Here is a 15282-nt window from a genome sequence, read left to right as displayed (position 1 = left end):
AAAACATACCTTGAGTATGCCTGACAGAGCCTCCCTAACCCCATCAAACGCAGGAGACTATGAAATAATGAAAGATTTATTACTATTTACAAGAAGTTTCCATGCTTTTGATAGAAGAAAAAGTACAAAGCATCAACACAATAGTTTGGAGAGCCTTCAGCGCGACTTCAAAAAATAGAACGAGTCAGCCTTTTAAAGACCTGTGTATTTTTTCTGACTTTTGACTATGATTTCGGCATTTCCACTTTGTTTTGATATATGATATATGATTACGCATCTCAGACTGCATTTTCTTTTTTTAAATTCATTGAGGAATGGTGGTCCAGTGGTTGGCGCTGCTACCAAACAGCTCAGATCACCTACTTGGCCACAATAATTGGTCCAGTATAGTTTGCAGATATTTCCCTAGCCCGCAGGAACACTTTAAAGATAATTGCATCATTATAATCCAATCAAATCTAGTTAATTTAGTCCTTTCCCCATTGACTTCAATGCGTTTCACAGAGTTTGGTGATATTCGCAAACACTTTTGATTTCTTTGAACTCGAAGTGAAGCAAACGCCGTGGAGTTCTCTCATCACTAGTAGCTAGTTATGGTAAAAATAAGTTTTACTAATTATTATAAGACTAGACATTAAGCCCGTTACAATAACGGGCGCTAGAACAGTAGTGCATAAAGTGTGGCATGCAGCTGATAATCGTGCTTGTGTCGTCTCTCCAGCAAGTACTGTGCAGTTTCCTAGCAAGTATTTTAATCTGTGCTGGCGTGGAGCTGATTATTGTATGTGTAGCATCTCCCCAGCAATGGATTTTATGTGCGCGAAAATAAATCTACTTTTAAAAGTCATCCTATTGTAATATCATGAAAATTCCTATATTTAGGAAAAGCCCATCAACGACTGACACTTTACCGGGCCAAGCTTCTTAATTCGCAAATCTGACATCCTCAGAGTGAACACTTGCACAACAACAAACACTAATCCCACCTCTTTGGAGACGCTGGTCTCCGCGTCTCAGTACCCGATTGTATTTTTCATGCCTTATGTTTTACGTCTTACCTCATTTACCGAAATCCGATTGGATCTGCCGCGCGATATTTTGTAGGTCCCGCCCTCTCTGTCTTGTGTGACGCGTCAGGTGGCCTTTGAAGCATCTCCTTTGAAGCATCGCCCCGTGCATGCGCACTTCACCAAAAGACACACACACACGGACACTGGAAGCACACAGGGGTTTTATTAAAGAGGATGCAATGACTATAATATGAATGTCATTATGACTTGTAATCTTACAACCTGATTGATACATATAAACATTCATACAGTATGTACAACAGTGAAGATGTTCTTTTACTTTCAAGTTCCTGTGTAGATTCCCTGTTTTCTAGTGATACACAATAACTGCATAAACAATGTATGTTTCTAGATGACAGGAATGCAAATACGTGCCAGCAGGATAATAATAGCTCTATCAGAGTAAAGGTAAAGTTTTAATCAAAATTGTTTATGAAAACTGTTTGCCACCTCTTAGCTACTCCCAGCCACCTGCAGGAAATGATAGCTTTAAGGCTACATGTTTTGCAAAACTATTTGAAGCAGATTGATAAATAAAATTAACTGCTATGGATGTGCTGAGAACTAGCACATGCAAAAGGTGCAAAAATGTACAGAAGTTCAAAATTATGCTGCCAGTGTTCTGACACTGATGTAAGCAAAATAAACGCATTACCTTTTAAACTGGGTCATCTGCACTAGTCAGTTTTTCAATATTGCATTTTGGTCAGAATTTGATTGTTGACCTGTGTCATGCCAAGTGAAGATCATTCAGTACTTTCACTGTAATTATTCCCAAGCCTTAACAGGAAACACTCAGCCAATTATAATTTATATTTGCAGCAGCCTCTCTCTGGAACTCTCATCTAGTTCTGTTTGTGAAGTTCAGTCACTGATAAGACTACAATTATTATTAAAGCTCACCTTTCCTCTCTTGTACTGTCATGTAATAATGTTATGTATTCTTACTGAATACGCAATCAACTTATCTTGCATACACTCTTTTAACTTTGCTTTTCTGAAATTTATCAGGCCTTTACTTATTTTGTCCTTTTTTCTTGAAGTCTTTTTTACATTGTAAAGAAAACCTTCTTTTGTTGAGCTTATATTTTCATATTATAATTGAAACAGTGTTGCTATAAAACTGAAGGTAGCCAATCCCTTTAAAAGAGTGGTGCAGTCTACCATTTTATTTATTTGAGGCTGCTTAAATATCTCATTTTATTAGATGGTTTGTTTCTGCTCTGCATCTGAAATCTCTCTTTGAACATTTCTGATTTATCTTCCATATATCTATTTTTATTGCCTGCTTAGTCTAATATAGGATACAGAGCTTATGAAACATCCCACCTTGTTCAGATGCAGCTCAGATGTGTTCTTAAATTTTTTTTTGATCTGTACGGCAGCCAATTAACAATGAGATGGAAAAAAAATAATGAAGCCAGTAGCTTTTGTCTCAGTACAAAGTGTATCTGTGAATGTTTGTAATGAAGAAGCTTTTAGTATTTAGAATTAGGTGAAATAAAAAAATGACTACTGAGGATTAAAATACTTTCTGCTTCATGAAATATTTTTAAAGCCTTTTACATTGGTATGCATTTCGGATGTGCAGTGGAAACATGATCATGGTAAAGGAATACTCCACCCAAAAATGAAATTTAATTTATTTGTTTCTTACCCTTTTAGTTGTGTAGTGATGGCTGAGAAAAAATTTGTGATACAAGTAACATGAGTTTTTTTTTTTTTTTCATGGATGTTTTAATATCATTGCTGTTGTTCAGGGTTGTTCACCATTGACTTATATTGTATCAGAAACCTTATATCTCTGTTCTACATGAAACATTAGGTTATTTTTTTTCTCAGCCATCACTACAAACTATGTGGGGTAAGTAACATATATTAAAAATACAATTTTTGGGTTGGGTATTCCTTTAAATGAAAATATAAATGGCTTCTAATGAACTGGTTGAAATAAAAAGTCAGCAGCCACAACTACACTCTTGGACCGGAGTTGTTTACAAAGTTATCCCTGACAAAATGTTGAAGTTTTTTGTGCTACTGTGTGTTCAGCATAATAAATGGTGTTTATTTAAACAGGAGGGTTTTTTTTTGTTTTTTTTGTTTTTCTAATTAAGGTTTTAACAGTTTTGGTTTGTTGTTCTTGTATTATGGTTTTTTTTTTTTGTATATATTTTTTAAAAGATCATTTCATTATACAGATAGAGCAGATAGAGGAAAGCCAGTGCAGGAGAGCAAGCGAGAGAGAGCAGAATCGATGGAGCAAAGGCAGGCAGCTGAGAGCTGAACCCCTGCAGATGAGTGTTTGGCCGACACTCGTTGGGGCTGAAGAAAGCGTTCGCTCCAGCTGAGTGATCACTAAGCTGGAGTGACTGGTATTGAAGACGACTGTTCGTCGAAAGGCAGAGGCAGTTGTGGAGGCTTTGGGCTGGTTTAGCCCCAGCATGAGCACCCTGGCCGCTGGGGAAAGAACCCAAGTTTCGGTCCGGATGGAGCCCAACATAGCCAGGGATCGGAGGGCTACCGGACCAGTGTGGAAGGCAGCTGCACCTGCAGGTAGGGCGACTCCCCTGTTGCGAAGCCCGATGGGAGAAGCAGGGGAGCCACCAGGTAGAAAGAAGAAGGCACCGTGGAAAATTCGTAAAGGAATATGTAAATGGAAATCACTCTGAAAGTAGGAGCCCTCTCACCTTCCAGGAAAGAAGGAAGTGCATACATATAATATAAAGAAGAATTTTTTTTTTTTTTTTTTTGGCCGGTTAATGCGAGGCCAGTTAAGAGGGATTGTACTGTACTAACAATGAAAATCAGAATCCTGCTTTTTCCATTCTGTGTTGTCCAGAGTGCCTTCTAAAACAAATCTAAATTACTAATTTGGTGGCATGAGTAAAGCGACGTAGTCTGGCATTTCCCACATAGCTGAATCTTGTCTAAATGGCATTTTAGGCTCACTTTAATTGCTGTGAAGCTGATGCTCTGTGGGCGGAGTGGTGCCTCTGAGGCTAGGGATCTGTGCCAGCAATCGGAAGGTTGCTGGTTTTAAATCCATAGAACGTCAGAAGTGACTCTACTCCGTTGAGCCCTTGAGCAAGGCACTTAAGCTGCAATTGCTTCATCCTGGATATGATGTTAATCTGCATCCATCCCTGCAAGCAGGTCCTCCAACTTACAAGGAAAAGTTGGGGGTTGGTGGCAGGATTGGCACGCCAGCCACTGTCAGAAACCTCACACTGTTTCAGTGTGGTGCTGAGGTGTCTCCCTCTGTACTCAGGTTCCAATCCAGGTGGTTCATCATGTGGTAGATACGGCAATGCGCTATCAGAGTACGCTCCTAATCTCTCCCTCCTCTTAATTGCTGCATGCTCCATAAACACCTTTTATTTAGGTGTTTTGCATATGTATAAATTATGATCCCAAGACCCTAGCAGTGTCCTCCTTGAATCACATACCTGTCATGAACTTACACTGAGTGCTTTTAATCACACACATCAGCATAAAGTGAGTAACCTGGTTTCTCAAATATGTCCCTTTAAATGTGCAAATATGCTTTTGGAGTTCTTCTTTGGCAGAACAATCCAGCGTCATTAAACTGCGCATATAACAGTTAAAACATCATCATTGGTCACTGTGAATCCAGAAATAAGCATGAAGCCTGTGATACTTTTCTTGTGTTTTATAAATACATTTAGTCCTTCGTGTGCTCTTAAGTAAATAACATCCATTATCTTTTTATATCCTCGATCTAAACTACCAATGATTCATGGCATGAACAATAGCCATGCATCACCTACACACACTGTTTCAGCATATTTATTGCAAATAGCTGAGCTAAAGCCAACCTGACACCTTATTGATATGTGTCTGTTACTAGTTTGCATGCAGCATGCTCTTCTGTGCCTGGCTGTGCGAATGGTCCCTGCTAAGGACAGGCATGCCAGTATTAATGTTTCTTGCCTTATACCTAGTATAGCTGGGATAATAATAACATGGGTATTTTTACATCAATAAAATAAGTATTGTGTTAGGTTTACTCATTACTTTAAAAAGTAATCACAGTATGTAAAGCACATTACTTTTAATATGTTTCCTCCAACACTAATTGTAAGTTCAGCTCATAAACTTAAATTAATTTATTATTATTTCAGCCAGGACAAGGAATAATGTGATCACCAAAACATTTGCCTCAGGAAATGGAATTTGATGGACTTTTTTACTTGTGGCTGCTGAAAGCGTGTGCAAAGGTAACAGATGCCATGGGAACAGAGTGCAGTGGATATCAAAATCCTTAACCATAGCCTGGTTAAGTGTTTACATGGCCAGGTAACTGGGCTACTAGTAGAGATACAGTATCTATGTGTGTTAACCAGGTTTCTCAGAGACCAATAACCCAGTTTCTTTAACCGGAATTAGGGTTTGCATGGCATTTTAGAAAACAAGTTTCTGTGGATTCCGTGAATAGCCAAGTTATTTAAGTGCTTTTAAATGCACTGACTGACAATACTAAGAAGAGAAAATAGAGTTCGGTATGTATGTATGTATGTAGTTTTTAAAAGCTGTGTTAATTTTGTCCTACTGACTCTCTCTTGGGCTTTCTCATTTGTTTTGTTTTTTTTTACATTTTCTATTTCAGTGAAGTAATTGCACTTTAATTCATTAATGGGTGTTAAAATTAATTTTAATCAGATCTGTTGATGGAATGGTTTCATCTGCTATTGAATATGTCAGTGCCTCCTTTATGTGGTCAGCTGCTGTCCAATGTCCCAGTGATGTTTTACTTGCTGCTGTTGCCAGAATACAAAGAACAATGCACGAGTGACAATCCAACATGGGATAAAGTTTACTTTGGTCTTTGCCATTAATCAAAATCTCCATCCAAATAAGCATAAAAATAAGTGTGACCAGTTGGAGTTTATTTAATTAGTTGATTTTATCCATTGTAAATAAATGATGAGGCCAACCCTAATACAAATTGATCCTAAAAGAGAGAGGAAAAAAATGGATGAACCTTAACCTTTACCTTCCATCTGCTGTTGCAGCCTGTGAGTCTTATGTCAAGTTGCAGACCCCTACGGTCCATTTTTCAATGGCTGCTACCAATTACAGCTGTCTTTGTAATGAATACTTATAAACCATCTTTTGTGCTTTTCTGATTTGGATGTATGTTCATATCACACATATGTGTTAGTATAACTTTCTAAAGATTTACACTAATGAATTGTTTTTTCATAGTTTTTTTTTTTTCCTTTCTTTTATAACTTGGACCTTGCTTGCCAAATGTAATAATCCTATTAAAGACAAATAGCTTTATAAAATGCCAAGTGTTTTTGTTTATTTATCACATCTAATTGATTTTAAAAATCTGTAAAAATTGGAAATATACAGTATTTTATTTTTGACTACAGCATTGGTTGTGCCAGTTTGTATTGCTGTACGGACAGAAAAAAAATAGTTTTAATGTATAGTAATAAAGAATGTCTCATGGCAGTACAAACCTCACTGTAGAGCACATGTTCTATATGATATTGTTATGATGTATAAAATCTGTACATTTTGGTTTAATTTTCCATTATATTTTGGTCAACATAAAACAACAGATGAACTACAATTAAAACAAATCAAAGCAGGTTTTCTTACACCTCACTTTCAAACAGCTGTTTCCAACATTGAAAGGAAGACATTCTGATGGCTCAATTACTTTATAACCTGGGAAAGGATGCTGAGTTGATACCTCAGGCTATTGATTACTTTATGGATGGACATCTGGGACAACATTTTGGGGTTTATGGCCTGGGAAAGGGACACTGAGGCAATATCAAAGAACTTTATTATCTGGGAAAGAGTTTGAGCAAAATTCATCAATCACATTGACAGCCAGCCAATCAGGTGCATGTGTTGTGAAGCCAAGGCATGACATTTCATAATAAATATGCCTTGGTTTGGAAGAGGAGAGAAGGAGGAGAAGAAGAAAGAAACAGCATTAGAAAAAGAGGAAAAGACGAAGATGGCATTGGTCGTCAGAAAGGCATCATGAACATCCATCCATCCATCCATTTTCCAACCCGCTGAATCCGAACACAGGGTCACGGGGGCCTGCTGGAGCCAATCCCAGCCAACACAGGGCACAAGGCAGGAACCAATCCCAGGCAGAGTGCCAACCCACCGCAGGACACACACAAACACACCCACACACCAAGCACACACTAGGGACAATTTAGAATCGCCAATCCACCTAACCTGCATGTCTTTGGAATGTGGGAGGAAACCGGAGTGCCCGGAGGAAACCCACGCAGACACGGGGAGAACATGCAAACTCCACACAGGGAGGACCCGGGAATCGAACCCAGGTCCACAGGTCTCCCAACTGCGAGGCAGCAGCGCTACCCACTGCGCCACCGTGCTGCCCCATCATGAACATCAATTGCTAAATCAAACGCCTCCCTGGGACATTCATCCTTGTCATCTGTAACTTTTTCGTAAGCTTTTCCTAAAGACTATATATATTCAGACTTTCCTATCAGTACCTATTTTCTATTATTCTTTGTTCCAGTGGTATTATTATTATTCTTGTAATAAATACCAGGCTGCTTTTAACTTTCTATGCTTTGTCTTAATGTCTAGAGTGATTGAATTAATAAGTTAGATTTCTTTGAGCACCTGGTGTAGCCAGATTTTTTGCCATTATTTCTGTGCTGCGAGGTTTATAAGGCTGAGAGTGAGGGCGCCACTCAAAAGAAGGGGCAGTACGATAAGAAGAAGGTATTTTTGGCTGATAAATGGCCTATAGTCAAGAGTGCTGAGTCTTTGTATGTTTAAATGTATTCTTGTAGACCAAAAGTAATATTTAGGTCTGAGATATCACTAAAACATTGTATGTTGTTCGTGCCGATAATAAGTAAGTCTCTTGAAGTGCTGAGTGATAGGCTGATGTGTGGTTTAAAGTGCTAAGGGTTAATCAGTGTGTGTGTGTCATTCATGGGGCACTGTTGTGGTTAGGGTCTGTGTGTGTGTGTTTATCTTTGTGTGTGTGTGTGTGTGTGTGTTCATTTTAAAGTGCAACAGTAGACCAACCTGATAACGAACCTGACGAGAACATTTACCCTTGAGAAAACAGGTAAAGGGTAAGTAGAGGGAAATACTACAATAATACATTTATTGTTTTGTCTTGGTAGAGTAATATATGTATTGCTCTACTTTCCCCTATTGTATTATTAATATGTAGCCTTAGAATGCCTAATCTCACAGACTTTCCACTGTTTATAAGGTATTATTGCATATAACTTATCCCCACCTTCCCTTCTATATCTATTACCTTAGGCAATTAGATGTAGTAAAAAGACAAGCAGAAGTTAAGATACACATAAAATAATGTATTATTGATAATATTCAGAAATAATAACAAAATGCAAATTATATTTGAATATTGGCAACCATACAACCTGATTAAATGATGATATGTAGTTCAGGTGGCACACAGACTTGTAGGTACTTAAATGTCTCTAGTTAAGGCATCATTGGTGCTCAGCTTTCAGCCACATGTCTGTTCAAAATGGCTGCTGAGCTGTGCTCTTCATTGTGCTGTCTTCATCACAGGTTAGCAAGAGAGATGCTTCTTTCAGATGTTGGTCAGTAAGAGAGACAGTGTGAGGTTAAACAAGTAAATATATAGATTTTCTGTTCAACCCCTACAGCCAATAGGGCGTCGTAGTACTTAAAGGCCTCTGAGACAAGCCAATTCCAAGCAGCCATACCTCAGACCAATGGGGAAATACAACATCTTAAAACCTGCCACCCCCAAGACCATATGTCTTTAAGTCTTTCCTGGGGGTGTAGAAATGAATTAAGCAAAGAAACACTAACCAAACCGGTTTAAGGCACATCTTCCCCCAAATCCTGTCGTAAAATTCAAAGAGGCTCAGTCGTAAAAGGGGGGGGGGGGATAGGGCAAACACGAATGCCTCTCACCAAAGTAACACTAAATTACATTGCTTTGCCTAAAAATCAAATAAAGACATACAAAATATTCATCAAGTTATATGTAAAATCTCACATCACAACAGATACATATTCTGAGAGATCTAATATCAGATTTGGTGAACACTCTCAAAGATAAGTCCGCACTCTGAGGGAATACAACGTTAGAAGAAACTAGCATCATCTTTCAATTTGCAGTTTTTAATCTAGTGGCAGAGTGATTTCTTAATTAGGCACTCCAACTCTGTCTTTTTACTGAAGATTAATGGTTAAATGTATACTGAGCTATATTTTTCTATTTCTATAATATAAAATATGGTTTATATTATTATTTGTGGTATATTTTTGGTTTTTCATGTCCATAATGGACTGTCTGATGCTTGCAAAATTCCTTTTGTAACTTTACCCACTAAAGTTGGTCTAAGTTAGTACTCAATTTTGTTCTTCTTCTCAGACTCCAAAAAAGCACACCGCAACTGTATTTAGTCTTAGTCTTGGTCCACTGGTAGTTGGCAGCTCTGTGGCATTTCCAGAGCTGACAGAACACTGAAACTGACCTCCAAAGCTCAGTCAGCATTATATACCTTCAATCAAAAATAGAACACTCAACATAAACACCAAGTATACACCAAGATAGTTTTCTTTATAATAAATGTAGAAGTTTTCTGACATGCTAAATGAAACTGAATGTCAAAAGGCTATATATAAATGTTTGAAGTATTAAAAACTGCGGTCTTTTTAAGACTGGAATAAAGATGTGCTTGTTTTCTTACAAAATGTTTAGCAACAACCAAGTTCTTCATATTTGAAATTAAATTTATACCCAGCAACACATTTTCATTTTCGGTTCTGTTAGTGCTTATCAAAACTGAGCAGGTCTTACAAATCACACAGTTTAACACAAGACGCTTTGATTTGGAAAAATGTTCCTGAGTATTATTAATCTTATTTGGTAGTAAAGTAAAATTCGAAAAGCCCTTTGGTGGTACTTAATATAATGTGCAACAAGAACTGGATTATGTACTGATTCAGCGCAAGACACCGTATTTAGTTTTTCTTTGTTTTTGTTTTTTAATAGGAATTTGGAGATTAAATGTTATCAAGACTTTGTGCTAGGGTCGTTGCCAGAAAATGCAAACCAATCAATCGTAAAGTTCAAAAAGCAAAGCAGAATAAAATGTCTAAAGCTGGGATCTTGACTCACGGTTCTTGAGGCCCACAGTGGCTACAGGTTTTTGTTTCGATTCAGTTTCCTAATTAGAGGACAGTCCTTGCCAATTATAAATCTTGGTATTTGACTATATTGCTTATTAGTGCATTTCAATTAATCCAAGAGTAAAAATAAGGATGTTTTATGGATATTGTAGCAGAGTAACTTTGGGAGTACCTATAATGTCCTTATCTGAGCCAGTTCAACATTGCGTCAAAAGAAATAACAAGTTTGTTGGTGGACAACTACTGGATGATAGCAAGTATCGCCTTCATACATACTGTACCCGCTGACATCAGGAACTTACCCTCTAATGAGGGCCAAACAGTGATATGGCACAGCGCATTAGCAAAGCCACACTGTCGTGGAATGAATGATATGGGCATAATTAATGTGTCTTGAAAATGTACTTCTGCCATCTTCAGAAGTAGTAATGTGGGTTTTATTTTTTTGAATTGAATTATACTCTGGTTACAGTATTTTCCATATATTTGAGAAATATGTCATGCATCATCCAAAAGAGTGTGAGAATTTTAATGCATAATTTCATTTTCTTCATTTAATGATTGTGGAAACAAAAACAAATTGTATAATTTAAATATATACACAATGATTTTGCAAACTGCCACCAGACTGCTCAGGTGATGTCTGTTTGTCTAAAAGAGAGTAAAAGAGGTTATAATGCATAGGCTTATTGTCTTCTGTTTCATCTCTTCTATTCTCTAGTCTTATCACACTTTTTTTTTCTCACTATTGTAAAGGCCACTGTATGATTTAGTAAATGATGACACACCGCTGTCATCTAAAAGAAAAACAGGCTGTTCTTTAGGAAGTGTGTGTGTTTATGTGTGGCACATGCCTATCATTTCTTTTGTGTTTATTTTAAAAACTTGTGTGATTTTGTTCTTATTTATATTTTTGCCATATTTGTTCACTTGTTGACTGTATATTGCTTTTAACAAGTTTATTTGATTCCACTGAAGGACCAATGGCAAAAATATATGATGACATTATTGCCAATCTATTGCTTTTCAGTGGCTATGTGATGCTTTTTTATAGGTGACTTCAGGGGTGGGTTTAACTAAATAATGCTATATACTTGCTCGTAAATTGGCCACTTGTATGGGGTTTTGGAAATTGCACAATTAAAGTGGCTTATACGTTACAGACATGCATTATAAAATAGCTCGTTAATCACTAAGATTAATCATTTTTAGGAAACACAGACCGATCAGGTAGTGATATCAGCCATGTGCAAAGCAGATCAGGCAATGCCATAAAGTATGAGGTGGAGTATGCTTAAAGTGCACATTTGTGAAAGTTCTACACATTCACAAAGCAAATTGGTAGAACAGACCCTTCCACCATTGGGTGCTACTGATCTGTGATGCTATGCTGACCTCACAAAGCATAATGGAGCACTGGGGAAAAAAATGCTTGCCTAAGCTGGCCACAAGGCAAATTCCCAGGGAAAAATTTGGCGAACAAGATCACCAGAGAATTCAGCAAATTTGCTGCAAAAATACCTTGGCGAATTTCGCTGATCGACACTGTTAATAAATGGAAGTCATCTTTTCAGCTCCTCCTCACTTACATAAAAACAACACGCAACAAGAAGTTTAGTTGGGTTTGCACTAAATAATTTTTTATAGTTGTATTTGCGCAAAGTACAAAAGCACTGGTGAACTTTCAATAGATAGATAGATAGATAGATACTTTATTAATCCCAATGGGAAATTCACATTCTTCAGCAGCAGCATACTGATACAATAAATAATATTAAATTAAAGAATGATAATAATACAGGTGAAAAAATAAAAAAAAAAAAAAAACAGACAATAACTATGTATAATGTTAAATATTAACGTTTACCCCCCCTGGTGGAATTAAAGAGTCGCATAGTTTGGGGGAGGAACGATCTCCTCAATCTGTCTGTGGAGCAGGACTGTGACAGCAGTCTGTCGCTGAAGCTGCTCTTCTGTCTGGAGATGACATTATTTAGTGGATGCAGTGGATTCTCCATAATTGATAGGAGCCTGCTGAGCGCCCTTCGCTCTGCCACAGATGTTAAACTGTCCAGCTCCATGCCAACAATAGAGCCTGCCTTCCTCACCAGTTTGTCCAGGCGTGAGGCGTCTTTCCTCTTAATGCTGCCTCCCCAGCACACCACTGCGTAGAAGAGGGCGCTCGCCACAACTGTTTGATAGAACATCTGCAGCATCTTATTGCAGATGTTGAAGGAAGCCAGCCTTCTAAGGAAGTATAACCGGCTTTGTCCTTTCTTGCACAGCGCATCAGTATTGGCAGTCCAGTCTAATTTATCATCCAGCTGCACTCCCAGATATTTATAGGTCTGCACCATCTGCACACAGTCACCTTTGATGATCACTGGGTCTATGAGGGGTCTGGGCCTCCTAAAATCCACCACCAGCTCCTTGGTTTTGCTGGTGTTCAGGTGTAGGTGGTTTGAGTCGGACCATTTAACAAAGTCATTGATTAGGTCCCTATACTCCTCCTCCAGCCCATTCCTGATACAGCCCACGATAGCAGTGTCATCAGCGAACTTTTGCACATGGCAGGACTCCGAGTTGTATTGGAAGTCCGATGTATATAGGCTGAACAGGACCGGAGAAAGTACAGTCCCTTGTGGCGCTCCTGTGTTGCTGACCACAATGTCAGACGTGCAGTTCCCAAGACGCACATACTGAGGTCTGTCTTTAAGATAGTCCACGATCCATGCCACTAGGTATGAATCTAATCCCATCTCTGTCAGCTTGTCCCTAAGGAGCAGAGGTTGGATTGTGTTGAAGGCGCTAGAGAAGTCTAGAAACATAATTCTTACAGCACCACTGCCTCTGTCCAATTGGGAGAGTGATCGGTGTAGCATATAGATGATGGCATCTTCCGCTCCCACCTTCTCCTGATATGCAAACTGCAGAGGGTTAAGGGCGTGTTGAACCTGTGGCCTAAGGTGGTGAAGCAGCAGCCTCTCCATGGTCTTCATCACATGTGATGTCAGAGCAACAGGCCGAAAGTCATTCAGCTCACTAGGACGTGATACCTTTGGGACTGGGGTGATACAAGATGTTTTCCAAAGCCTCGGGACTCTCCCCTGTTCCAGGCTCAGGTTGAAGATGCGCTGTAGAGGACCCCCCAGCTCCGATGCACAGACCTTCAGCAGTCGTGGCGATACTCCATCTGGACCCGCTGCTTTGCTGGCACGAAGTCTCCTCAGCTCTCTGCTCACTTGCGCTGTTGTTATTATGGGTGGGGATGTTTTTCCTATGCTGGTATCAGCAGAAGGATGTGTGGAGGGTGCAGTACTCCGAGGTGAGAGTGAGAGTGGGTTAGGGTGGTCAAACCTGTTAAAAAAGTTGTTCATTTGGTTTGCTCTCTTCACGTCTCTCTCAATGGTGGTACCCCGCTTCGAGCTGCAGCCAGTGATGATCTTCATCCCATCCCACACTTCCTTCATGCTATTATTCTGCAACTTCTGCTCCAGCTTTCTCCTGTACTGCTCCTTCGCCACCCTGAGTTGGACTCGGAGTTCCTTCTGCACGCGCTTGAGCTCATGCTGATCACCGTCTTTAAAAGCCCTTTTCTTCTGATTCAAAAGGCCCTTGATGTCACTTGTAATCCATGGCTTGTTGTTAGCATAGCAGCGTACTGTTCTTACTGGAACTACAATGTCCATACAGAAGTTGATGTAATCAGTAGTGCAGTCAACAACATATTTATTTATTTATTTTCAATATCAATTGTTCTTAAAACAGAAACCTTTTGTGCGACTTCAATTATCAATTAATCCACGTTTTTAAATTTTACAAAGAGTTTATTTTAGCTTGTATGTTTTTTCTCATGTACATGTCCACTATTGATAGCTGCTTCTGATGGTAAAACAAATCCCCAGAACAACATATTCAAATGCCAGAGTCATACGCTTAAGCAAAAGTAAACTGATATTTAAATTCTTCATTTGCTACTACTTTCAAAAACTTTGTTAAACAATTGTGAATTACAGTTCGTCATAGCCCCCGTACAGCCAGAAACTAACAGTAGTACAATAGTCAAGACAAAGTTTATATCTCCTTATTTGGAGTCTGCCGTCTGTGAAAGCTATTTCAATACAAGCCTGTCTGGTTTCATTGCTTCCTTCGAATGCCCAAAACTAAATGCTGATACTCTTTAAACTAAATTAATTTTTAAAATTTAAGTTTATTATGCAGTTTCTGTACAATATACAGTATTGGCTGATTGACTGTATTATTTGTCCTTTGAGTTTCTTCTGCTGTATGCATCTAAATTCCCCTTGGTATTAATAAAGTTTATCTAATCTAACTATATCTAAATAAATTAGATTTTTTATAATGACAATTTTAAAATGTAAAATTAATTACATTTTCATGGCAGTTTTTATTTTAAATAAAATGTTAAGGGGTATTTATATAATGTATCTATTATTTTTTAAGGAGCACCTGTCATTGAAGAAGTATATTGTGGACATTGTAACTGACAGCTTTGTACAAGTAGAGTCAGTGAAAGAAGGAGAAGAGAAACAGAAATCAAGGAAAAAAGCCAAAAAAACTCAGGGCACGGATGAATTCCAGGTAAAGTGTTATTTTTTTATATTTTCAAAGGAAAGTTAACAAAGAAATGAGATACAAAATGAAATGCTATAGTTCATTTGTTATATTTGCAAAGAAATATTTTAAAACTATATTAAGATTTATAGGTATTGGATGGCCGTCATTCTATTTAAAGTATTGTAGGAGTACCTAACAGACTAAAGAAGAGTTTAAAGTTATTTCCTTCCCAGTTGTCTTAAAATAACAGAGATGAGCATGATTTATAGCCACTCTCTCTGATTGGGAGAGAAAACAGGGGATCGATCTGAAGCCCTCACTTTCACCTGTTAAGAGCTTTTCTCGTAATTGGCTGCCAGCATCCTGCCAAAACTGAAGCCTCTTTCAGTGTGCAATAGCATGTTAAAAGTATGTGTAAACTATGCTTTCCTTTCTTCCTAGTTATTGATTT

At 38.2% G+C, this 15282-nt stretch overlaps 2 protein-coding genes across 2 annotated transcripts in view; one reads left to right on the top strand and one right to left on the bottom strand.

Moving 5' to 3' along the window:
• Positions 1-15282, top strand: part of scaper (S-phase cyclin A-associated protein in the ER) — a 720649-nt gene that overhangs the window by 345722 nt on the left and 359645 nt on the right. The window contains 2 exon segments of the mRNA XM_051920308.1: positions 14718-14825; positions 14827-14855. Of these exon segments, the coding sequence (XP_051776268.1) occupies positions 14718-14825; positions 14827-14855 (137 nt within the window).
• LOC127526109 (uncharacterized) overlaps positions 1-15282 on the bottom strand; it is a 416670-nt gene that overhangs the window by 82331 nt on the left and 319057 nt on the right. The gene's annotated exons all lie outside the window — the stretch shown is intronic.

This window comes from Erpetoichthys calabaricus, chromosome 17, assembly GCF_900747795.2.
Source record: "Erpetoichthys calabaricus chromosome 17, fErpCal1.3, whole genome shotgun sequence".
Taxonomy (NCBI): Eukaryota; Metazoa; Chordata; class Cladistia; order Polypteriformes; family Polypteridae; genus Erpetoichthys; species Erpetoichthys calabaricus.
Note: the sequence above shows the minus strand (reverse complement) of the source record. Positions and strands in the feature narration are given on the sequence as shown.